General features: G+C 34.0%; 2 protein-coding genes across 5 annotated transcripts; one reads left to right on the forward strand and one right to left on the reverse strand.

Moving 5' to 3' along the window:
• Positions 1-2,223: 2,223 nt before the first annotated feature.
• LOC109798039 (S-adenosyl-L-methionine-dependent methyltransferases superfamily protein) lies at positions 2,224-7,819 on the reverse strand. Of its 3 annotated transcripts, none has more exons than XM_020358234.3 (11): positions 7,611-7,818; positions 7,470-7,545; positions 7,308-7,402; positions 6,975-7,046; positions 6,574-6,683; positions 5,373-5,495; positions 5,178-5,270; positions 4,757-4,825; positions 4,543-4,631; positions 4,333-4,430; positions 2,224-2,724 (listed from the first exon to the last, which is right to left on the reverse strand). In XM_020358234.3, exons 1-11 carry the CDS (start codon positions 7,695-7,697, stop codon positions 2,596-2,598), a joined length of 1,041 nt encoding a protein of 346 aa, XP_020213823.1. In that variant the 5' UTR covers positions 7,698-7,818; the 3' UTR covers positions 2,224-2,595. The 3 variants fall into 3 exon arrangements, with proteins under 3 accessions (XP_020213823.1, XP_020213824.1, XP_020213825.1); XM_020358235.3 differs by having other exon boundaries at positions 2,224-2,721; positions 7,611-7,817; XM_020358236.3 differs by lacking the exon at positions 2,224-2,724 and having other exon boundaries at positions 4,327-4,430; positions 4,543-4,620; positions 7,611-7,819.
• A 465-nt stretch (positions 7,820-8,284) lies between these two features.
• Positions 8,285-19,339, forward strand: LOC109798050 (3-oxoacyl-acyl-carrier synthase-like protein (Protein of unknown function DUF455)). Of its 2 annotated transcripts, none has more exons than XM_020358252.3 (4): positions 8,285-8,495; positions 8,588-8,707; positions 16,517-16,747; positions 18,738-19,339. In XM_020358252.3, the coding sequence occupies exons 1-4, from the start codon at positions 8,325-8,327 to the stop codon at positions 19,098-19,100; spliced, it is 885 nt and encodes a 294-aa protein (XP_020213841.1). In that variant the 5' UTR covers positions 8,285-8,324; the 3' UTR covers positions 19,101-19,339. The 2 variants fall into 2 exon arrangements, with proteins under 2 accessions (XP_020213841.1, XP_082933109.1); XM_083076983.1 differs by adding an exon at positions 11,168-11,433 and having other exon boundaries at positions 8,352-8,707.
• Positions 19,340-25,932: the final 6,593 nt, after the last annotated feature.

The following is a 25,932-nucleotide window of genomic DNA, read 5'->3' on the forward strand; positions in this document are numbered from 1 at the left end:
CTTGTAATGTAATGATTATCCTACAGCTGTATGATGAAAATGTTTGATTAGATTTGACTAACTAGGTCGAGTATTTAACACAGTTTTTCTTGGCATTTGCATTTGGAATTTCCCTTTGTTTCAATATTAGATTGACAACCATTAAGTTATGGAGTTTTAGAAAGAAAAAAAAAATTTAATAGAGAAAAAAAATTATTTTCATGAAAATTTTAGATCGTAAATATCGATTTCTTATGTTTGATATTTATTTTAAAAAAAAACTCACCCAAAATAATATTTTTTTTAAAATTATTTCTTTTTACTTTCTCATAAATCCATCTTTCTCCCTTTCATATCTCTATTTTTCTTACAAATTATTTCTTAACACTTTTTTTTTTAATTTTTTAATAAAATAAAATAATATACTTTTATCTTTTCTAATTATAAGGTAACATTTTTTTTATTAAATTATATATTTAAATAATTTTAACAGTAAGTTTTAACATTTTAAAATAGTTTAAATTTTATCAAAATATAAATATTATTATATAAAAAATTATTTTTATATGCAACTATTTTTTTTTATTATTTTCAAAAATTAACTAAATCATAAAAAAATTAATATTATATTTATAATAAGATTTGAGTAAATAAATATATCTAATAAAATTATTACAATAAAATATATTTTTATAAAAATATTTAATATCTAAAAATATACTATTGTAACAAAATCAGAAAATTTATAATTCCCAAAAATCTTATATAAATATTTTAAGAAATAATCAAATAGATATTAATTATTCTTAAAAATTATGATTCTCAATATTTATAATTTTCAAGAATCATTTCTAAGTATAAAAAACTTCCTACCCACCAAAAGTAACATGCAAATTCTATAAAATGTAATATATAAAGTTTTGTTATAATTGTGAAAAGTAACATAATATTAAGGCAGTCCCACATTTTTTTAATGAAAGATATACAATATAGAGGCGTGGATGAAAAAATGCTGCCATAGTTTTTACGTGAATTTTTTCGAAAGAATAACATAACTAAGACTTTTACTTCGGCATCTTATCTTGGTTATTTAAAATATCTATAACAATAGAATAAATAAAGATTTTTTTTTTAACCCCAAGCGTGTGGTTCAGCGGTAAGGGTTGATTCACGCTTAAACAAGGTTAGGAGTTTGAATCCTGCCTTGTGTATGCAGCCGCATTAAATCTTGAGGCCAGTTATCCCACCCTTTCAGGTGCCACCAACGTAACGAGAAGATTAGTCACTGCTATCGGGGCCTGGATATTCCAGGAACGAATAAAAAAAAAAGATAAAGATTTTTTTTTTCTTAAGACACGTATACTCTTTAACTAATTCATTTATATCTATTTTAAATAATTTTAGTTTTACCTTATTCATTATTTATATATTCTCTCCTATGTAAATAGAAAAATTTAATTAAACTCGCTTTCTTTCTATTGTAATTACCATGATACGTCTATAACTTATCATCCTCCGATTTTATTTTATTTTTTCTATTAAATCTTATTAATTTAAATTAAATAAACAAAGTATGAAGTGTTCTAATTTTAATAATAAATAAGAAGTCCTTTTACCTACAAGTTTTTTCCCAAAAAAATATATAAAATATTATAAGAACAGTTATTTAAAAGCGCGCCATTAACTTTATATTCTAATACAAAAATCGATATAATTCCCTTCGATTATATATATAAAAAAAAATTGAAATCAAGTTTATATTATAAAAATCATTAATATAATTTATCTTTTAAATGAAAGCCATCGCTTTATTTTTATATTAGACAGTACGCAAGTGTAAATGAAACCTCAGAGAAATTAAAGAGCGTGGATTCAAAGCGAAAGATTGTAATTTTCTTTTCATTATTAATTGTGTACCAAACCAATTTAAATTTGTAAGGATCTATGAATGCATGTTCGGACGAGTTGTTTAAGGATTTAATTTTGCTACATTTATTTAGAACTTTAAAAATAATTGTTTTTGATGATTTAAGCTAAACCAAACACTTCAATATTACTCCAAACAGAATCTTAAGTTATAATTAGAGACAAAGGATTCTGCTCCCGCAAAATCCAAACCATAAAAAGCATCAACCGTTGATTTCCTTTTGGAGAAAGATAAAAAACACAAGACTAGTAATATTGACTCATGGTTATCCCTATTTCGAGGAAAGTGGTATCAATTAAAAATTGTTCAACACTACATTTTTAATTCTACTGTTTTTGGGATACCTTTGGCAGAAGCCTGGAAGAAAAGCTAACACGTACAATAATATGTAAATACATGATAAACTAATCCGTGAACATTGACTACATGTCAATGAAAACAACCAAACCTAACCTTTACCATTTAAAAAAGAAGTTAACACCTATCTGCCTTTTTTGTTTTTTGCTTGCCATTTGCTAGTAAAATATTAATTGCATCAGAAACAACAAAATCACCTAAACCTGTAGCTTCAGTGCATTGCATGTTTGGTAACACAGTAAGTGTAACTAGCTGTGATTTTCTGAAACAACAAATAGTTAATTTCGTATTGATTTCACCATGATTTTGCAGTGAATATGAATTCCTAACATTCAAAGTGCTTCTGGAAAACGTAAATCTGCAGGGCCAGGGCCCAATATCCCCTTTTGTTCGCTTATCTTGCCCAGCCCAATAGCAGGTTCTATATTTATTATTTCGTCTTCTCGCCAGCTGATTCCCTGCTACAAGAACACCATGGAAAAAAAGTGAATTGCAAACGCATCCCAACAAAAACAAATAAATAATATAGATGCAAAATAATGTTATATTTTAATTATAAAACCATTGAAAGGAATATTCTGGCAAAGCAAAATTCATGAGGCAGATGCATTTCCACATGATTAGTACTGATGTGATACAAAGCTGGACCATGAAAGTGAGAAACAATTTTGGATTTGTCAGCTTGGACAAAACAAGCTCATTTGCTTAAAGAAAGTAAGTTCTGACTGTACATGAAAACGTTAGGTTGGTAAAGATCAACTCTTTCATCATACACATAATTGCTTCTTTTTTTTATTTGCTTTAAAGTCTCAAATGTACCACTTACAAAGAACTTTCCCAATATAATTTAATTGATTTTTTTGGTTTGGGCCTCTTTACCTCTATTAATGACTCATCTATACATATATTGGAAATAAACAAAATAAAATAGTGAGTCATTCATCACCACGTGAATGACTGGAAATTTATAATAATTGTTATTATAGTTTGGTTTTATTAAATCATTTATCCCTTTGTTATAGCCAACGTACGATTTTAGCCTCTGAATAGTTTGTTTCCCAAATTTAATTTCCCATTCTTTAATTGCCATAACCAAATCTTGTTTTGTTTTTCTAAAACTCTCATTTTCTTCTCAAATCTACATAAATTGAATCAACAAAACCATTCAAACAAAACATCGTATTTCATTCAAATTCACAAACCTCAAATTTTGCCCCTCCTCTTATTTCTCCTCGTATTCTACATAATTATTTAAATTTTATCAAATGTCGAATACCTTTCGAATAATCTTTTACGGCAAAGTTGTTATAAACCCTTAATTATTTGAGTAGAAAATAAAGGTTTCAGGACTTTACACAGGAAAAAACTAACGGAAAATTTTGATTGTAACAACTGAAAAAATTGGGAGATTATAATAAAACAAAAATTGTTGAAAAAGCAAAATCACACATTGATCACGATAGAAAGACTACATGTTTAATTACACCTTTTAGTTCACATTAAAATTTTAATTATTTTTCATTTCTTTTAAACTGATGTTACCTGCAAGTTTCCTAAAAAGCAAGCATGACTCGATGAAAATTAAATTCTTATATACACCATGAATTCCGCCTATCAGGTATGTGTAGGTCCAAATCCAACAGTGAAACGTGAGAACCCATACTTAGTGGGCTCCACCACATCTAACGTTCAGTATTCACCTGGAGCAAGAAATTTTCTTCTGTGCAGTGTAAGGAAGGATCACTACTTAATAATTTATATATATTTTGAAGGGTATGTTGAACAGATCTCACAATGTCAGTAATGAGTCAGTGCTTAATTTGATTACCAGACAGTAGCAAGCTTTTTAAAAATAAAATTTATAAACAAAATCTTTAGGCTGTTTGCATGGTGGATGACTCTATTTGAAGAGAAATTAGAGAATGTTAAACCAGCAAGTTATAAGGGTAGTAAGTGATAGAATTAAAAAGATAAAAAGGCACCTGACACATTCTAGGATATTAAATCAAAATTGATCAAAGTAAAAGTGGTAAATCAATGTAAAATAGTCTACAGTATCTATTGATTACCTCATCGTGATTATAACTAGCATCCGGCAAGAGTGGAGTTGCAATTGGAGGTGCAATCTCCGGGTCAGGCTTTTGAAATATAAATGTGGTGTAGAGACCTGGATTGGGGCGGAAAATACAGTATCTGAGTATCCTCATACACAGTAGGTGAAAGTGAAACCGAGAAACTTATAAACAAGAACAAGATTAAAAAAACAAGTAGTGCATCACCTAGCGCGTCATATGAACGAGGTAGAAGTCTCCCCCTAGGATCCAAGAGGTTTGGAACATAGTGCGTTAGCAGGCCTGCTAATTGTGCTCTTACAAAACAATCACAAAAGGGATATTCAATAAAAAGTATTTCAAACTCAATAAATGCTAATAACAAACATTATAATTGAAGGAATTGGAAGTATCAGTCCTCTCCAGGGAAAGCAAAACTAACCTGTTGTCATCATAAAACTCGGTCAAGTTTTGAATCTCCACATACTCAAGGCCAGCTTCCCTTGCCAACCTGTGTTTTGTGAAGAAAACACGTTAGATTGTTTTAAAAGTCATAATTTAAGATATGAGGTATGAACCAAACAAGTACAAGTCATAAATGCATTCTCATTCTTTCAATGTTTTAATTTTACATTCCTCATGGAATGAAGTCAAATTCAGCTTGTTTGGAACTTCTTTATGACTGAAATTTTAAGTTTAAAGAAAAACATATTTAAAAAATTTGCAATCAACCTTTCCTTTTATAAATCATATTTGCTAGGTAATATCAGGGACCATAATCAACAGAACTCATTGGCACCAACCAACGCAACAATTCACAGTCGTCCATCTTGAGTAGTTGAGTTATGAAGTAAGATGAAAACCTGATGAAACTTGGAAAATGAACCAAGCAATGGGTTTCAGCAGAGACATCATTAGCAAATTTTAACTGGTATTTCTTTCCAAATAAAGGAAACCTGGAAATGTTGAACAGATTCAAATTAATAACAAGATTTTAACTTAAATAACCAAAGAAAAGAATATGCAACACACAGTTGATCAATTATGGAGATAAGTACTTTTCTTCTTCAACTTCAAAAGTAATCATGTAATTCTCTGTCCGGATGCAGTTGGGAACAATGTTTGGCTTCATGCTGCTGCTTTTGTTGTGATAGGCTTCAACATTCCTCTGGTACTTGGCCCTACGTGGCTACAATGTTAACTTTATCCAGTATATTTGTGAATAAAGAACTCACATAGACTTTATATGAATGCTCAGAAAAACAGTAATGAAGACAAGAACCAACGGAGTCCAAGATCAGAAGTAATGCAATGGATGCAATTCATATATATATAAATAATAGATAGAGACAATTGCACGTAGGAGGATGGATAAAATTGCCTAACCAAAATAAGATCATTCACGAATCACGATATAATTATGGATTTCTTATGCAGATTTCATCAGAAACCACTAGGCTATTCTTTTACTTTTTTATTTTTATTTTTCTCTCTATTACATAGAAAGGGAAGTCATTATAAATATATATGTATGATAATACAAAGAAATAAATAAACCAGTTTGCCATATCCATTCAAAGTGTCCTGACAAAACTGAAAAGTGGCATCCTTTAAAGAATCATTAGTAGAAAAACTCTAAATCTAAGCCAAAACCCCAAAATTCAATCTGAAAGTTGAGCTTGAAACTATCTAAACATTAATAAAGGAATAACAGAGTGAAAGAAGATGGAGAAACTAGGGCCATGATTGTAAATAACCAAATACATAACCTAACTAAAAGACATAATTCAGAAATCTCACACCTAGGAAAGAATCATAATGTCAGCAAAAGCAGTATTACTATTATCCAATTGAGAGATATAATTTAAGAGATGAAGCTGAAAAAGAGGGGCAATGTACATGTATGACTTTAAGTATCACAGGGCATTGTTCCAGAATAACATATTTTTGCTTGCAGTGAAATCTAAGAGCAGACAAATCAAGGAAAATTCTTACATATTTTGACCTGAAGTACATGAAATGGTTCATTCAAACTGGAGTGTATAGTGATACTATGTTTCAAAAACTGGTGTCAAATGGGTAAACCCTTAGTCAAATCTACAAAAATTTATTTGGACACTTAATCAAATGAATGTTCTTCCACCTATAGACCAAATAAAAATGTAAAAAAAAATAAATAAATAAATAAAAATAAAAGAGAGAGAGAGAGAGAGCATGCAACTAAATCCAATAATAGTAGGCTTCTGACAACTCTCATACCATATGGTAGATGAGTCAGGAGTAATACCAAGAAAATAGCCCCCAGGTTTCAGCAGAGAAGACACATTCTGCAGCAGTTTCCGTGCTTTCTCTTCAGTCTCAAAACACAACTGCATCAGAGATGATAATCAGAAGAGGACCAACAGGCAAATCTGAGAGGATAAACTTAAAAACAAAATTCAAAGAGATAACAACTGCAAATTTGCAAGCACCAAAGTATTATATTTCAAAAAGGACCTGAAACTCAAACAGGGTTTACTTAACCTATTTTTGAAGAATATTTTGTTAGAAAACAAGACACCTACATAACAAGCTGAACAGCTTCTATAGCTCCATGTAAATAGCCAAATAAATCAACAAATACAATGGTTCAAAAGATGGTTACAAAGTGAAAGTCAGACCTGCAAATGCTGCAAACAGCAGACAACATCAGCCACACTGGTCTTCTCCTCCAAACGCGTTTCTATATTCTCCTGTCAAAAATCACAAATTAATATTAACAATAGATACAATTCTGTTTACTTCAAATCAAGGTGGTCTAAAAGGGTTTCAAGTTTCAACACCTTAAGGCGGCGAAGTGTGTGCCTTACATGACAAAAGTGAAAATAAAATATTAGACTGATTTACACTAAATTTGTCATACATGTTCACCATTCAGGCCCAAAGAAACCCTAACAAAATCTGAAGTGAAACTATGTGGAGAGTTAAAGGCAGAAGAGAGAAGTGAGCATTACCGCGCAAGGATCAACCTGGAAGAACTCGGCAGTGTAAGATTTCCTGTGACTCTCCCAAGCTTCTCGCATTTGCTCAATTCCAGACGAAGACGCGTCTACGGCAAGAAAAACAAAAACAATTAATTGAGATTAACATGAAGAAGAAGCAAAGGAGAGGAGTACCAATTCCAATGTAGTGGCCAATTTGCGCGTCGACCCATTTATCAGCATCAGCATCTCCGCAATACAAGTCACAGACCTGAAACGAGAGCGAGAATGAGAACGCGGGAAGCGAAGGAATAAGAGAACTAAGTGAGAAAGAACCGTTGCGTAGGGATGAGCGAAGATGTTGATGAGAGCCATTTTCGCAAAATCATAGAGCCTTTGGTGTGTGTGTGTTGACTGACTCATTCTCTTCCTCTTCCTCTTCCTCTTCCTCTTCTTCTTCGCACAACAACACTTCAACCCACTCTCCACTCTTCTGTATCACCACATTTCCACATTCAACTTTCCCCCAAATTACATTTCTCAAATTTTAAATACTTTAAACTAAAATGCCATATCAAATATTAACTGTTTTAAATTTTATGTTGACATAATTTTTCACTATAAAATTATTACTTCACAATAAACAATTACCGATAAATTTTAAAATTTAATTTTTATGATCTTTTAGTGTAAAAAAATATATTGACATGACATTTAACATAATTGAAGTAAAAAATAACAAACATGTCATATCCAATATTATCAAAGGCCTTTTTTAATCCATAAGATAAAAATATAAAAATTAATTATATTTATAATAATGTAATTATTGTTAATTCAAAAATTGACTGTGAGGTCATGAATAAAGAATGTATTTTCTAAAATATAAACTTAAATATGATTTTGGTTAAATTTAAAACACCACAGTAAATAATCAAAATTTTAGTCAACATTCATTAACATATTAACTGTAGTAAATAATTAAATTTTTTGTGTACAAAACATTCGGTATTAACACATCCACAGGGAAAACAAAAACTGACTCATTCGATGGAAACCTTAGTGGAAGCGGCGCTCCGAGTTCTGAACACCGGCGACCCCTTCGAGAAGGCGCGACTCGGCGACGCCGTTGCTTCGCGGTGGCTCGATGGCGCCATGGCGGAGCCCTACCACCCTTCCGGCGAGCTCATGGTCCCTGATCGACCCGCGAGGCTATCCTCTGTCTGCACCATTCTTCATTCTCGCCTTCCAATCTCAGGTGTTCGGCGAAATGCCTCATTGTGACTGACACGAATAGAATAATGTGTTGGCAGGTGAAGTTGGTGGCGCCAGGTCTGATGCCGAAGCTGGGCAAAGCGGGTAGCTTGCAGAGCAGGATAGCCATCGTTCATAGCCTTGCTCACACTGAAAGCTGGGCCATTGACTTGTCTTGGGTATTTGTGGATTAACTCCCCTTGCATTAAGATGGTTTGCATGGAATGGAACACTTTATGTAGGCTATGTTTGAATTGGTTGTGTTGTAGTTAATGGAACAGAAACATATTGAGACGGAATAATTTGGATTAAAAATGTCATTCTATTCTTTATGTCTGTTGAAAACAAAACGAAGATTCCATTTCAGGGAATTGAAAAATAATAGAACGAAATGAATAGTAGGCTATATTGTTTATAAATTTGATTTCAGAATTTGTCTCCTCTAAACTGAGGTAACACATTCATAATTTTGATAGGCATGTGCAGGTAATATCAGTGGTGGTTTTTTTTATTAGCGGTTGAGATTACTTATTTAGTCCTCTAAAATAAGTTGTTCACTTTAGAGGAGCTGAGATCAGTCAATTTCAACCCCACAGAAGTAATTTTCAGAGAGTAAAAAGACATAACAGAAGATAACTTGAATGAAAAAATACTAGATTAGTGGTTTTACTGGTTTGTGAAGAGAAGAGGAAATGCTTCATTTGAATGGATTTTTTTTTAAGGGTTTGTTTGGTTCAAAGGAGGGGAGGGAAGGAGGTGTAATTCTTTTCTTATTTGGTTCACAAGGGGAGATGAGAGATTTTAAAAATCAATTTAGCTTTGTATCCTTATAATTTTAAATTCAAAAACATTAGTAAGGATATTTTGAATATTATACTAAAAATGTTTTAGGACTTGTTTGGTTCAAAGGAAGGGAGGAGAGGGGAGGGAAGGAAGGGGAGGGGAAGAGTAAGAAATTTTGAGGGAAAGGGAGGTAACACTTTTCTTGCTAGTTCACAGGGAGAAGGAAGAGATTTTAAAAACTAATTTACCTTTGTATCCTTATAACTTTAACTCTTAAAAATATAAATAAGGACATTTTTGACATTGTACTAAAAATGTTTTAGAATCCCGCTCCTGTCCTCCCTTACATTCCCTTCCAACCATACACTATGTTAAGCGAAAATCCCTCCCCTTCCTTCCAAATCTCTCAATATTGGAGGGGAGTTAAAATTTGAAGAGGAGAGATTTTGTTCCCCTTCATTCCCCTCCAAAAAAATTGAACCAAAGTCCAAACAAGAAAAGTTTATAAAAATCCATCCCTTTCCCTCTCCTCCAACCAAACACTATGTAATGAAAATTACTCTCACCTCTCCTAAGGTTTCCTCAAATTACACTCATACCCCCTCTAGTTTTTAAATAAGCATTCACCTCCCCCTATTTGTTTAATCAAGCAACACAAACCCCTTTATTTTGTTTAATCAAGTGACACACTCTTCGTGAAATAACTGAAGTTACCATGTTAATGGGAGATACCCATAGGACTTTACAACTCTGCATCCCACGATTTTTAAGAAGGTGAATATAGTTCTATGTTGTAGAGGTAAAATTATACTGTGCACTCCCAGATTCTCAATAGTTCTCCTATGTATTATTTGTGAAGTGCCTGATCTTTCCATAAGTTTCTCTCGATTTTTCTTTTCACTGTGTGTTTTTTGTTATTTTGGGGAAAGAGATTAGTGTTCGGGCTATTTAGATGAATAAGAATACACCAATTTTAAAGGGTTATTGTTTGATGCTATGTTAGGGGTGGTGAATGTTTTCTACAAACTAGAGGAAGTGTGGATGTCTTTTAAGAATACCATAGCGTAGGTTAGTACAATTTTCCCTTTTGCATTATTGTGACGTAGATTGACGAGGTAAAGGTGGAGTTTTTCTGATTAAGGTGTTGGGTTTTCTGAATTTGTTTTGGAGTTTAATGGTGGAAAATGGTGGCTAGAAATGGAATGATGGTAAAATAAGTAAAGATAAAAGAATTGGAGAAGCGACTTATCTATGTTTAAGGCAAAATTAGTAAAGATAAAATAGTCATTTCATAGTTCAAAAGCTTTGGCTTTATCAATTGCACTCTAATTTGGGGAAAAGAAAGTTTAAGTAACAGAATAGAATGAATATAGCCCATCCTTATTTTACAATGGAAAAACTTCTCTTTCCATTTCATCTTCCTCTGTTTCACCTTCTACCACTAATCCAAATATAGCCTTAGAGTCTAGTCTTTGTCATGGGCCCAGAGGAGAATATTCCTCTTCAGGCAGAAAATGATAAGTTAGTTATGAGGAAGGACACGTGGCAGCCTTTCCAGAGAATGCTTTGCTCAGGAGGAGCACACGCACTAAGATGACCAACACTAGGCTGAGAGATTTCGTGCAAGGAAAGTAGGCTGGCAGTATAATAACAACTTTTGCCCTTTAGTGAGAGTAGTGTAGAATGATGAATTGTCTCTTTCTCTTCTCATCTGTATTTTTCTGATTTCTCTCTCTCACCTCATATTCTCTAATTCTGTACTCATCCTTTACTATTGGTACCTATTTGCTGATAGAAGAATACAATCACTGCCATTCCTTGCCTTTTCCTTTATTCTGATTTCTTTTCCATTTTAGTACTGTTACATTGGTGCTTTCATTCTGCTACATCAACTTTTCTGCAAATGGCTGAGAATACTCGCATGAAAGAGGTGACCTCAGATATTCGTGATTTGAAGAAAGTTGTAGAGCTGTTAGAGCAACGCGACAATGACTTTGCTGCCTTATTAGACACTCGAGATCAACAAACTGCTACCCGTTTGGATGGAATTGAAGCTGCTTTGGAGAAACTCAGACTTACTCTGGTTCATCAAGGACCTCATACTCCACCTCCTTTTAGCACGGTAAGCACAAACATCTCAGATCCACCTCCTGGGCCCAAACCTCCATACCATGTGAGAAATGTTAAGGTTGATTTTCCACGCTTTGATGGTGAAAATGTTTTGCAATGGCTGTTTAAAGCAGAACAATTCTTTGAATTTTATGGGACACCTGATGAACATAGATTATCTATTGCTGCCCTACATTTTGAAAAGGATGTGATCCCTTGGTTCCAGATGATTACTAGAACTCAACCTTTTCAAAATTGGAAACAATTTGCAAAAGCCTTGGAATTAGAGTTTGGTCCTTCACCTTATGATTGTCCTAGATCTACACTCTTTAAGCTTTCTCAATCAAATTCTGTTAGTAATTACTATACTGAATTTATGTCTTTAGCTAATAGAGTTTATGGCCTTAGTCCTGATGCCCTCCTAGATTGCTTCATTAGTGGCCTTAAACCAGACTTAAAACGAGAAGTTATAGCACAAAACCCACTTTCCATTCTTAAGGCTGTGTCCTTAGCCAAACTCTTTGAAGAAAAATACATTCCCAAACCAAAATCTCAACCACCATATAAACCTTACACACAGACCACCCCATACACATATCCTAAACTACAAAATTCCCAACCCCCTCTCTTGCCTACCCCCACAGTTAAACCATTCGCCCAACCGGCCAATCCTATTAAAAAAATGACACCCACTGAAATGCAGATTCGGCGCGAAAAAGGCCTTTGCTATACTTGTGATGAACGTTTTTCACCAAACCATAGGTGTCCTAACAAGCATTACATGATCCTGCAAGTTGATGAGGAGCAGTGCACCCATGAGGACAATGTGATTCAGACTGATTCTGTAGACAGCTTACCACAAGATGCAACTGATCATCATTTGTCTTTCAATGCTCTAAAAGGCAGTAGTGGAGTTGGTACCATTAAGTTCCAGGGTCGAATTAATGGTTGTCCAGTAAACATTTTATTGGACAGTGGCAGTTCTGATAATTTCTTGCAGCCACGGATTGCTCACTTTCTGAAATTACCAATCGAACCAGCCCCAAATTTCCAAGTGATGGTGGGAAATGGAAATTCAATGTCTGCTGAAGGCTTTATTTCTGACCTGCAAGTTGAGGTGCAAGGCTACACTCTCCAATTTCCTGTCTATTTGTTACCAGTAGCAGGAGCAGACTTGGTGCTAGGTGCAGCATGGTTGGCAACCTTAGGCCCTCATGTGGCTGATTACAGTGCTCTAGCCTTCAAATTTCTGCTAGATGGTAAGTTTATCACCTTATATGGTGAAAAACAGAACTTGCCTCAGCTAGCCCAGTTTCACCATATCAAAAGGCTCCATCAAACTCATGCCATTGCTGAAGTGTTTTCTATACAGCTACAAGAATCTGACAACAAGTCTGAATTCTGTGAGGAAATACCTCAAAATTTGGAACCTGCACTTGTTTTGTTGTTGCATACTTATAAGGAGGTTTTCACCAAACCCTCAGGTCTACCACCTCAACGGTTTCAGGATCATTCCATACCTTTAATAGAAGGCAGTAATCCTGTTAAGGTCAGACCGTATAGGTATGCTCACAGTCAAAAAGCTCAAATTGAAAAGATGGTTGCAGATATGCTCGCTGAAGGCATAATTACACCCAGCACTAGTCCTTTCTCCTCTCCAATCTTATTAGTCAAGAAGAAAGATGGATCATGGAGATTTTGCACTGATTATAGGGCCCTTAATACCATCACAGTTAAGGATAATTTTCCTATGCCAACTGTGGATGAATTACTTGATGAGCTTTTTGGTGCACAATTCTTTTCAAAGTTGGATTTGAGGTCCGGATATCATCAAATTCTTGTGAAGCCAGAGGACAGACACAAGACTGCTTTCAGAACGCATCAAGGCCATTATGAATGGTTGGTGATGCCTTTTGGGCTTACCAATGCCCCTGCCACATTTCAACAACTAATGAATCGGGTGTTTCAGAAATTACTGAGAAAGTGTGTTCTTGTATTCTTTGATGATATCCTCGTGTATAGCCCCAACTGGTCCTCTCATCTCCAACATTTAGAAGCGGTTTTACAGCTTCTACAATCTCATGTTTTGTATGCAAAGTTGTCTAAGTGCACTTTTGCTACACAACAAGTAGATTATTTGGGCCATACCGTTTCTGCGAAAAGGGGTTTCTATGGACAAAGCAAAGGTGCAGGCTATTTTAAACTGGCCAGAGCCAACAAATCTCAAACAGCTCAGAGGGTTCTTAGGCATCACAGGTTACTATAGACGGTTTATAAAGAATTATGCTGCTCTTGCTGAACCGTTAACAAACCTGCTCAAAAAAGATGCTTTTCATTGGTCTGACATTGCATCAAAGACCTTTCAGAGCTTGAGAGAAGCCATTACCACAGCTCCAGTGCTTGCCTTACCTAATTTTAATCAGCCTTTTATATTAGAAACTGATGCATCAGGGACTGGTATAGGCGCTGTACTCAGCCAAGGCAAACACCCTATTGCTTTTTTCTCCAAAAAGCTATCCCCTCGGATGCAAAAGCAATCTGCTTATTCCAGGGAGTTATATGCCATCACAGAGGCATTGGCTAAATTCAGGCATTACCTATTGGGCCACCAATTCACAATTAGAACTGATCAACGTAGCTTGCGCCATCTAACAGATCAAACAATTCAAACCCCTGAGCAACAACAATGGCTTCACAAATTTCTTGGCTATGATTTCAAAATTGAGTATAAACCTGGGAAAGATAACATTCCTGCGGATGCTTTGTCCAGATCTTTTTACATGGCTTGGTCTGAAACTCAGCCAACATTTTTGCAAGAGCTCAAACACGACATTGCCACGGATGAGTATTGGAAACAGCAGTTACAGGATTGTGAGCTGGGTAACAATCAGAATCCTCATCTTTCTAGTAAGGATCAACTTCTATTTTGGAAAGGCAGATTGGTAATTCCACAGCAGTCTCCCTTGATATCCAAAATCCTAGAAGAATATCATTGCTCTCCCATTGGCGGTCATTTTGGAATTGCAAGGACGATTTCCAGAGTGAAAGCAGAGTTCTATTGGCCCAAAATGAAGGAACAAATACACAGGTTTGTACAACATTGTTCCATCTGTCAACAAGCCAAATATGCTGCTGTGCAACCTGCTGGGCTGTTGCAACCTTTGCCCATCCCTTCTCAGATATGGGAAGATATCAGTATGGATTTTATCACTGGCCTGCCAGTTTCAAAAGGCTTTACTGTGATTCTGGTCATAGTGGACAGGTTATCCAAATATGCCCATTTTCAACCTTTGAAAGCAGATTATACAAGCACTCAAGTCGCTGACCTGTTCTGCAATACAGTGGTTCGACTTCATGGCATGCCTAAGTCCATTGTCTCTGATAGAGATAAGACTTTCACAAGTAAATTTTGGCAGCAATTGTTTAAACTACAAGGCACCACATTGGCCATGAGTACAGCTTATCACCCCCAATCAGATGGGCAAACTGAAGCTGTCAACAAAGCCTTGGAGTTGTATCTAAGGTGTTTCACTTCACAATCACCTAAGACTTGGGTCAATTTTTTACCATGGGCTGAGTATTGGTACAATACTTCCTTCCATCATAGCATTGGCATGACTCCTTTCAAAGTGGTCTATGGCAGAGACCCTCCTGGCTTATTGAGGTATCAACCGTCACCATCTGATAACCAATCAGTTAAGGATTCCTTACTAGCCAGAGATGCTTTGTTGAACAAGCTTAAGGAGAATTTATTCAGGGCCCAACAGTACATGAAACATCAAGCAGATAAGAAGAGGATTGAGAAACACTTTCAGATTGGTGATAAAGTGTGGGTGAAACTGAAACCGTATCGGCAGCATTCAGTTCAGTTGCGACAGAATCAAAAACTTAGCATGAGATACTTTGGCCCTTTTACTATCCTTGCTAAGATTGGTTCGGTGGCTTACAAGTTACTGCTGCCGGTCAATGCTAAAATACATCCTATCTTTCATGTTTCACAGCTAAAGGAATTCAAGGGAGATGACACTGCAACAACTATTCCTTTTCCATTACTTATTGATGAAGAAGGTATCATGCTGCAACCTCTACAAGTCCTCAACAGACGTACGATTCTTAAAGGAGAGCAACTCATTCCTCAGGTCCTGGTTCAGTGGAGTGGACAAGAGGTTTCTGAAGCTACTTGGGAAAATGCAGAGGACATGAGCCACCTATATCCCAATTTCAACCTTGAGGACAAGGTTATTTTCAATGGGGAAGCATTGTCATGGGCCCAGAGGAGAATATTCCTCTTCAGGCAGAAAATGATAAGTTAGTTATTGAGGAAGGACACGTGGCAGCCTTTCCAGAGAATGCTTTGCTCAGGAGGAGCACACGCACTAAGATGACCAACACTAGGCTGAGAGATCTCGTGCAAGGAAAGTAGGCTGGCAGTATAATAACAACTTTTGCCCTTTAGTGAGAGTAGTGTAGAATGATGAATTGTCTCTTTCTCTTCTCATCTGTATTTTTCTGATTTCTCTCTCTCACCTCATATTCTCTAATTCTGTACTCATCCTTTACTATTGGTACCTATTTGCTGATAGAAGAATACAATCACTGCCATTCCTTGCCTTTTCCTTTATTCTGATTTCTTTTCCATTTTAGTACTGTTACAGTCTTCCTGCAAAATAATAATTAAAAAAGGCATTTAATATTTCATATCCTTAGACTTTTACTTTATCTCTGTGATTGAGCTGTGTGGCTCAATATAAATATTCTTTAATGGGAGAGACATGACATGTTTTACTCTTGTTTCTGCATGATTCTGTTCTCCATGTCTAAATCAAGTGTCTAATGACAATTTAACTTTGGTACCCCGAGTTCCCACTAAAATTTTAGTAAGCTGTGCTTCTAGATCTCAGTATTAGGATCACACTCATCACTACTAGAGTATTGAACTAAACTTTATTGGGGCCTCCTTTAGTGTGTTTTTATTGTTTGTTTGCAACACGTTTTGTTTTTTCATACAATTCATGTGTATAAATACATCAATATATGTTTTTTATTGAACTAAACATATATTGGTAAATATTTATGTGTATAATACATGAATGCAGGATATAATAGCACGTTTTGGCAAGCAAGAGTCAATGCCTAGAGAATTCTTTACAGATTTTGTGAAGGTGGCACAGGATGAAGGGCGACACTTCACTCTTCTTGCTGCACGACTTGAGGAGCTAGGTTCTTATTATGGAGCATTACCGGCTCATGATGGCCTTTGGGATTCTGCTACTGCTACTTCCCAGGATTTACTAGCACGGTTAGCTGTTGAACATTGTGTCCATGAGGTGTGTCTTTGAGCTTTTTTGCCATACTCATTTTTGGTTATTTATAGTTTTGCTTTATGCTCACGATGAATTAAAATTATTAACTTCATTAGACACTTGTATCACGTGTGGAGATCAAGATGGAAGCAAGAGGATTGATTCTTAATGCTGGATTCATGGACTGTGTTCTTTCTTCCACCCCTTTTGGGTGGGGTGGGGTTGTGGTGTGCTTTAGCAATCCTTGGAATTTCTATGCCTTTAACAAGCTCTTATTTTCTTACAAAAGAAAACTCCACATATGGACTGTTTGTTTCTTGTTTCGAAAATTGTTCTACAAAATAGTTTCTAAAAAAAAAAAAAAAAAAACTCATAATATTCCAAATAGTTTTCTTTTCTTTCTTGAAGTAAGATGTGGGTTTCTTCTATCTCTTGTCGACTTGTAGTTACTACTTGTTTTGGTGTAAAGCTTCTCTTGTGAAGAACTGAAGGGCAAAGTTTTCTGATTGAAGTGGAATTAAATGTTTTACAGGAAAAGTTCTGGATCAATTTTGGGGAAGGTTTATCTTGTTCGTTTTAAGCTTGGAAATTTGAAACTACAAGCAGTTTATATTCACTTATTTTTGTTATCTGTATGGTTGGTTGGACTGTTAAAAATTATTTTATTACTATTTTGTGCTGGGGTGCCACTTATCGGCTTGTCCGAAGGAACATGTAGCAATTATTTTATTGCATATACCTTGAAAGAAGGGAGAGTACGATCTGGTGGGACTGCACCACATGGAGTGCTTTTAATTTGTCCCATTTAGCTGGTGCGAAACACTGGAAAACTTGAATTATTTCTTTTGTTTTTGCCTTTCTTATTTTATTTATCATTCACGTTTTCTTCATTGCCCTTCCTCCCCTTCCCAAATGATGTAATGGGAAGGTATTCTATCCTTTGGTTGTGTATGTCTACTCCTTCCTCTTATATATTAAAACAAAGGAAAAACACTGGAAAAATCAAATGAAGATAAATTATTATTTCTTTATGACATTGACTTTCTATGCTAACTCGGTGAAAAAGAATATGAACCAATTTTTGATGAAAATATAGCATTCCAAATTCAGGGGTGGTGGAACTAACTCAGAAGTCTGAAAGACAAAGTTGAGTGTAATCATTGTATATTATTTCTTTACAAAACTTGTTTGCTGTTACTATAGTTGAAAAAATCTTGCAAATATATATAGGGTAAACTTCTCCATTAGCACTTTTCAGAGAGAAAGAAAAATAGGAAGAGAAAATCACAAGTGTGTAAGCTAATTTGTAGAAACTTTATCCTATTAGCTTCTTCAAAATCTTATTTTTAACTCTTACATAAGCTAATTTTAACTTATGGAGAAACATTTTTTAATTTTTCTTCCTATTTTTCTCTCCTAAAAGTGCTTCTTTGGAAGCTTGTCCAAACATGCCCATATTGTTCAATTAGATAAACAACTTGATTAGCATCAGGAAACTTATCTTCTGTGCCAAAGTATAGTTTTCACAGTTTTGATGACCTGAATTGCATTGCTTATTTACATTCAAATTAGTGCTTTAAACTATTCTACATATCTAGTTTTTCATTGGTTCTCATTTCTCAAGTAACTGATTTTCTTGGAGATTTTCTATTGTCATCATTTGATGAGGGAAGAATACTACAATTTATGATAAAATTATAACAAGTTAAATTGCTACTAGTAAAACCCTTGAAATGAACTACGTTCATGCTTAAGTGCTCACAAAGTGTTCTTGTTTGTGGATCAACTAGTAGCCTAGCAGGATCCAACAATCCCATTCCTGACAAAAAAAGGTCGTGGATTTGATTCTCGATTATGGACTTCTAATAGAATATCATCCATAAACTTTTATACACCCCAGAAAGAAACAGTTAGACAGAACGTCTATGAATTTATTTTGATGCATTGTCACTTACATGATTCTACATGACATAAAAATTGTGCTATTGATTGTATCTAAATGTACCCCTGGCAGGCCAGAGGACTTGATGTGCTGCCTACAACAATCTTACGTTTCCGCAACAGCGGTGACAACACTACAGCAGATTTACTAGAAAGCGTAGTTTATCCAGAAGAGATTACTCACTGTGCTGCTGGAGTAAAGTGGTTCAAGTATCTATGTCGGAGGTCTACGAATCCAGCCTCAGAGCAAGAGGAAAGAGGAAGTAGAACAGAGGAGGAGCACGAACATGAAGTGATATCAAAGTTTCATGCAATAGTGAGAACATATTTTAGAGGACCTTTAAAACCACCCTTTAATGAGGAAGCGAGAAAAGCAGCTGGATTTGGTCCTCAGTGGTATGAACCTCTTGCTGTTAAAGAAGTTGATTCCCAATAACTAACTTATCTCCTTAAATCCTTAATTTAAGTACCAGGTTCTTGCTCCATACTTCTTGGGCAATTGTAACACAATATAGCAGTTTTGGATCTTTTATGTTTCAAATTTTATCTTCTTTTTCAAACGATTTATGATGCTGGCCGAAAGCATAACAATAAGGTCTAAGATTAAAACAGTTTAGATGAATTTTAAACGATTCGTTGGCCAGAAACAAGTTGAGCCAAAAGAAATTTAAAGGATACATTTTCTTTTTGGTTGAGTTTTAGTCATCTAAATATATAAACCTTTTTACTCTGAATTATTTGGAGAAAATTGGTTACAAATTAGAAAGCTAATCATAAGGAAACAGGATTGTGAGAATTGATGATAAAGAATCTAACTGGTGTCAGTTTTTATAATTAAAAAAAAGTAAATTGACTATTAATGTAAGAGTTTAATTTCTGTGCAATGTAATGTAAATCTGAACTGATAAAAAATCGTGCTACTAAAACTCTTAAAATAGTTATTACAAATGTAAATATCTGAATTATCATTTTGAACGGAAGTGCTTTCTACAAGTTAATTTTTTTAATCACATTTTTAGGAGTTATTATCAAATAAGAGTATTTTAAGAGTAATAACTATTTTCTTTGAGCCTCATGTCTTTTCTGAATTTCATATATCGAGTATTTTTTTTCTTCATTTTATGTTAATATACATTTAAATTTTAATTTCAAATTTAATTAATTTGACAACTAACTATGAATTTTCTTTTCTCACTAACTTGAGGCTAATTTTGATGTGTTCAAATTTTGAATTTAGGTCTTATGCATTTTCAGAAAATTAAAATTAATAATTTTTTTAAAAAATAAAAAAACTGAAAAATAATAAAATGTTAAATATATAGGATTATGATCAAACATTTCATCTTGATGAGAGTGAGAATTTTATAGAAAATGTTTATTTTATTTTTCTTGTTTTTTTCCTTATATATATATATATATATATATATATATATATATATATATATATATATATACACTGTGGAAGAAAATATGCACAAACGTTTTGATGATGCCAAAGTGATTATAAAGTATTGAAGAAGAATCAAGGTTGAGGTAAAACAAGTTGATGCAAGAACAAGATCTCAAGTGTTACATAGATAAATTTTGTCAACTTAGCTAAGAATGTAAAAAAATCTTTTAGAATTGCAAGTATGCTTGACCTTAAGAAAGAGTTTTCAAAAACCTCAAATTAATCTCTTTAAATTTAAGCAAGTTTTAAATCTTTTGAAAGTAAGTAAAAATGTTTTTGAAAGACTTAAAAACTTTAAAGAATAGTTCAAATCATTTCTTAAAAGAGATTTGTGAAAGAAATTATTGATATGAAGTTTTTTACATAAAAATTTTTAAAATAATGCAAAAATATGTTCTAGTAATCCATTATCAGACCTTGTAATCCATTACCAGAACAAAGAAACTTCAAAGTTTAAATTCTGAATACAAAATGTGTTCTAGTAATCGATTACCAGACCTTGTAATCGATTACCAGAAGAGAGAACTTCAAAAATTTGAATTTAAAAGATACAATGTTTCAAATTTTTTAAACTTAAAACCATTGTAATCGATTGTCAAGTCTTGTAATCGATTACCAGAGTATATTTTCTGAAAAATTATAAAGAGTTACAACTCTTCATGAAAAGACACAACCTAAGAAACAATTGTCTATAAATACCTATAATTTTTCAGAAGAAGTTTACAAACTCTATGATGAAAAATTCATATACAAAAATATCTTGGCCAAATTCATTTGTATTATTCTAAAAGAGTTCATTAAGATCATAAAAGTGTATATCTACTCTTAAAAGTGAGTTATTCTGTAATTTCAAATTGATCATTGGATCTGTGAAAGAGAAAATGGTTTTTTTCCTTGTTGGTTTTTGAATCTCAACACAAGGAAAGGGAGTTTCGAGGTGTTAGAGGATTCAAGTCTTGTAAGGTTTACAAGAATAGTGGAAATCTCAAGTGGGAGACTTGAGGACTGGACATAGGCAGGATTGACCGAACCAGTATAAAATTGAGTTTGCAATTCTTCTTTCCCTACATTTTTAATTACTTGTTAATAATTGTGATTGAGTAGTTTGCATCATCATTCATTCTTTACATATAAATTTATCTAAGGAATTGAATTTATAAGAAAGTAATTCGGAAAAGTTTTATAAGAGAAAAATTTGAAAAACTTAATTCACCCCCTCCTCTTAAGTTATACGGGATTATTTGACTAATATATATATATATATATATATATATATATATATATTATATATGTGTGTGAATAAATTTATCCAGACAAAAATATATATGAATAAATCTAAGATTGTATTTTCTTTTCTCTCATTCTTCTTATTGTAGAGATTCTACTTCCAAACACACTCACAATGTTTTTGGTATGTTTGGAAATTGTCAATGATTATTGAAGATTGACCTCGCAAAGAAATGAACATTTTATCTTCTTGAGAGAAGCATACTGCCATGATAAGTGTAAAAAATAAGAAGAGGAATTGTCACTCTTTCTGATTCAAGTTGGTGAGGTACTTTCATAAGTTGTGAAAGTTTTAATGTCCTGCCAATAATAAAATCGTAAGGGGTTCATGATCGACTTGGGCATGAAGGAAAAGCTGAAGTGTGGCCATCAATTAGTAAACACAAAATACAAGATGTCTCCTAATAACAGTTTACAATTGGATGATAATATTGATTTACATCATTAATATATATTTAAATTAAATTATTAATTTGTATTTTATATGACGGTATTTTTGTTTCCGCAATATTTTCGTTAACTGGATTCATATTCACCCGAAGGCCGAAGCAAATTTTGTGGCCCTTTCCATAACCCCGAAAATAAGACGCCGAATGAAATCCGTGCCATATTTCTATTGATTTGCATGCTCTATGGCTCTGCCATGTATTTGGATTTTGAGTAAAAATAATAATTTACTTGAAAAAGGAAGGTACTTTAGAGTACCTTGTTTGTTGCTGTTTTGTTGGTGATGAAGAGCTCGAAACATGACCATGTCGATGGACAATTATCAATGAAATATAAACTATATACGCAAGTACGTTGCGTAATTATCGACATATAGTTAAAATTAAATATTTATCTCGTTTCATTTCAAAATAATTTTTTTATGCCAACGAGTTGTGGTTTCGAGCCATGTAAAATTTGATCTTCTTAAGATATGAAGTTCGACTCTTGTGTAGAAAAAAAAGTGATTGTGAGAGAAATTCTATTAAAGATGGATAGTCAAATTTCTTTTTAGAAATTAGTTGTTAATGAAATTAGTAGATATTGTGAGACCCGCACCGTTTTACTCTTGTTGTTTCTCTATTCTCACTTTCTTCTTTTTTCATTCACCCTTTCATTGTTGAAATCTTTGTGCTGAACCATTTTCCCTGTGGATTGTCTGAAGGTGCTGGGTAGAGGAGTACAAGGAAGCTTGAAGCCCTAATTGGCCTTCGTTGTCATTCTTCCTCATTTTTCTTCTTCCTCGATGCTTGGAGTTGTCATTTTCGTTCTTCATTCTCCTTCTTTTTTCTCTTTAGCTCAGAGCTCGGATTTTCAATTTGATAAGAGGTAAGGGAAGTTAGATAGTTTAAATCTTGAGTAGAATTGCTGAATGCGGAGAGTGTTGTTGGTTGCATGTTGATGAATGAAAGGGGTGAAGTTGAAGTTGTGGGTTTTTGAGTGTAGGGAAGTATGAGATGCTCTAAGTTGAGTTTTTGTTGCATGTTGCTTTTAAGATGATTTTCGTGTTGCGTATTGTTGGTAGTGTTGTGTGTTTGCACTTAGTTGTGCTAGGTTCTCTTGATTGTTGATGTTTTGATGAAAATTTTTGGTGAAGGGAAAGTAAAGATTGAAGGTGAAATCCATAGAAATGCAGATAATTTTGTATCCGTAGCCATGGGATAAAAATGAAATGGCAGAAATTTGTAGCCATGGCCATGGTTCATGGCTGCAGCCATGGGTAAAAATGAAATGGCAGAGATCCATAGCTATGGTTGTAGTTCATGGCCGCAACCGTGGGAATGAGACTGGGCTGACAGAAATATAGCGCTAAAGTTCTAATTTGAGCATTGCAGCGGTGAGGGTAGATGACCGAACGTGGTCTTGAGATCTTCATGAAAGTTGTAGTCTTGGATGTTAGCTTTCTAATGGCACTAAAATCACCTAAAAAGGAGGTCTAAAACTCCAGTTATGACTTTTTTAGTGAGCAAATGTCAAGTTGTCACGATTTAGGCTAATTGTTGCGGTTTTTAAAATTTTTAACAAGGTAAATTATGGAATTAGGACTTTACGTCTTCATGAGAGTTGTAGGAAATCTTCTTATCTTTCATATGAGATAAGGATGAGCATGATAGGAGTAATATAATTGCATATATGTTGTTTTAGATGAAGGTTGCCATTTCACAATAAGTGATTTAGTTAGGTTGAAAGTTGTTTTGGGTGCTTAAGTTAATTCATGTTGTTTATGTTGTGTAAGTTGGCATGATAGGTGAGTTGTAAACATGATGGGTGAGTTGTATTATGTGTTGAATATGTTATATGTTGTTTAAATTATTTACGAGTATTGTGTTGATCAATTATATGTTGAAAAGATGATATTGTTAAAGCATGTTGAAATTAAGTTGTTAAAATTGTTTTATGTTGTGTGTTGACTATTTATATGTAGTGAAATATGATGAGATGATCTAGTTAAGAGTTTTGAAGTGCATGATGATAATGTTGTGAGTTGTGAGAAGCATGATGTGAAGTGTGTAAATGTGTTGCGATGATGCAAAAGTTATTAGTAAATTGTGTTGCTAAGTTGTTAGATGAGAGTTGTATGTTGTTATAAAGTTGTATGTTGTACTATGTGTTGAAAACATGTTACTTTGTGATGTTTGAGTTGTAAGTTGTGAGTTGAGCTATTGAGCTATTTAGCTGTTGAGTTGATTATGTTGTTTAAAGTTGAAATGAGTTGATAGTTGAGCTGATGAGATTATAACTATGTTGTTATACTGTGATGATGAGTTGTTGATCACTAAGACTAGATGAGATATTTTTAAAGTTGTTCATCCCATTGTGTAGATTGAGATAGTTGTGGTGCTCTAAAAGCCCAATTTGTTGAAAAACCCTCCTTGGAAAGTTGTCCCTTGGAGTGGATGATGTGTTGTTCTCCTTTAGGACTTAGTTGATCCCGTGTGTGGGCAAGATCAAGGCACATTTGTATAAAGAGACTGCGATATAGGGGCCAGGTCGAGTTATATTGATTACAAGCGACTAATTCGAGTAAAGTACGAAGTCAGGAACTTAGTTCCTAATCTAGTATTGGAGGGTTGCAGTATTTAGAGGATAGTTAGTAGGCTAATAGGTGGCTTAGTTAAGCTAGCTAATGTCGTGATAGGCCTAAACCCAACTGTCCTATCCTGACATAGTATTATACTTCCTTGTTTAAATGAAAAAGTCTAAGAAACTATTATCGTGTTTTGGATTTTTATCTAAATTTTTTGTTTATCTAGCAAACCCAAAAAGGTTTTGTGTTGTCAGTTTGGTAGGACCTAATCACTTAGACTACTCACCCTGTGTTGTAGGAGATCTTCAAGTTGAAATGCGTGATGACACATATGTGTTGAAGAGTTGTATGTGTTGATATGTTTTGAAGTTGTTGTAAAGATATGTGTTGTCTATGTGTTGTGTGTTGCATGATGAATAAGCTGTTATTGTTGATAGTGATGTTGTGTTGCAGATTGCTTTTATATTCATATGTTGTTTAAGTATTATATATGTTGAACAAGTTGATTAAGATGATGATAGTGATGCTAACGTGCCTGTGTTGTATATTTCATATATATGAATTGTTTATTTTCACTAGCTTACTCATGCATGTTTCTATATAGTTTAGACTGCGATGATTATACGATGTATGAGAGCAAGTCAAAGATAGGTTGGTGTATGTTGTGGAGGCCACCTAGATGGCAGGAGTTAGAGTAGATGATTCTATTTTATTTTATAGACTATCTTAGTTGGAGTAGCATTTCTGGTGGGTATTGTATATATTTTATGGCCTGTTAAGTAGGGGTGGGTAGATGGACCCGGGTCCGCGGACCGGTCTGTAAGCCCGCGGGTTTCGCGGATAACGAGCCCGTTTTTTTTAAATCCGTATGATTATGTCTAATTTTTTAGCCCGGCCTGTTAAGTTCGCGGACTTGGCGGATTTAATCCGCGGGCTCGCGGGCTAGTCCGCGGACTTCACATTTAATATTTTTAAATATTATGATTTTAATATTAAGCTATGTATTTAATTTTTTAAAATTATTATGACATTAATGTTAGTCAAGTAGCCTCGTATAACTTAAGAGGGGGGGTGAATTAAGTTATCTAATTTTTCTTCTCTTTTTAAGTTTTTCTAACTTATTTCTTATAAATTCAATATCATAAACAAATTGAATGTAATGATGCAAAAACTTCACAATCAAAACTAAAAGTATAGGGAAAGAGAATTGCAAACTTGATTTTATACTGGTTCGGCCAACCTTGCCTACATCCAGTCCTCAAGTCTCCCACTTGAGATTTTTCACTTTGCTTGTAACCTTTACAAGACTCAAATTCTCCAACACTTAGGAATTCCCTTTCCTTGTGTTGAGATTCACAGACCACCAAGGAGAACAACACTTTCTCCTTTACAGATCAATAGATGAAATGAATGAAGTAGAACAACTCTCTTTAGAAGAGTGGATTTTACACTTTGTTGATCTAGTAGAACTCTTTTGATAATATTTGCAATTGATTTTGGCCAAGTGATATGTAAAGA

Source organism: Cajanus cajan, chromosome 6, assembly GCF_000230855.2.
Source record: "Cajanus cajan strain Asha chromosome 6, NIPB_CcT2T_4, whole genome shotgun sequence".
Classification (NCBI taxonomy): Eukaryota; Viridiplantae; Streptophyta; class Magnoliopsida; order Fabales; family Fabaceae; genus Cajanus; species Cajanus cajan.

Excerpts from the sequence above, each read along its gene's own strand:
- LOC109798039 (XM_020358234.3), bottom strand. The coding sequence starts at position 7,697 with ATGAGTCAGTCAACACACACACACCAAAGGCTCTATGATTTTGCGAAA. Across the intron at positions 7,403-7,469 it reads TGGCCACTACATTGGAATTG|ACGCGTCTTCGTCTGGAATT; the intron begins GTACTCCTCTCC and ends TTCTTGCCGTAG. Across the intron at positions 4,632-4,756 it reads GAGTTTTATGATGACAACAG|AGCACAATTAGCAGGCCTGC; the intron begins GTTAGTTTTGCT and ends TTGTTTTGTAAG.
- LOC109798050 (XM_020358252.3), top strand. The coding sequence starts at position 8,325 with ATGGAAACCTTAGTGGAAGCGGCGCTCCGAGTTCTGAACACCGGCGAC. Across the intron at positions 8,708-16,516 it reads GGGCCATTGACTTGTCTTGG|GATATAATAGCACGTTTTGG; the intron begins GTATTTGTGGAT and ends ACATGAATGCAG. Across the intron at positions 16,748-18,737 it reads TTGAACATTGTGTCCATGAG|GCCAGAGGACTTGATGTGCT; the intron begins GTGTGTCTTTGA and ends TACCCCTGGCAG.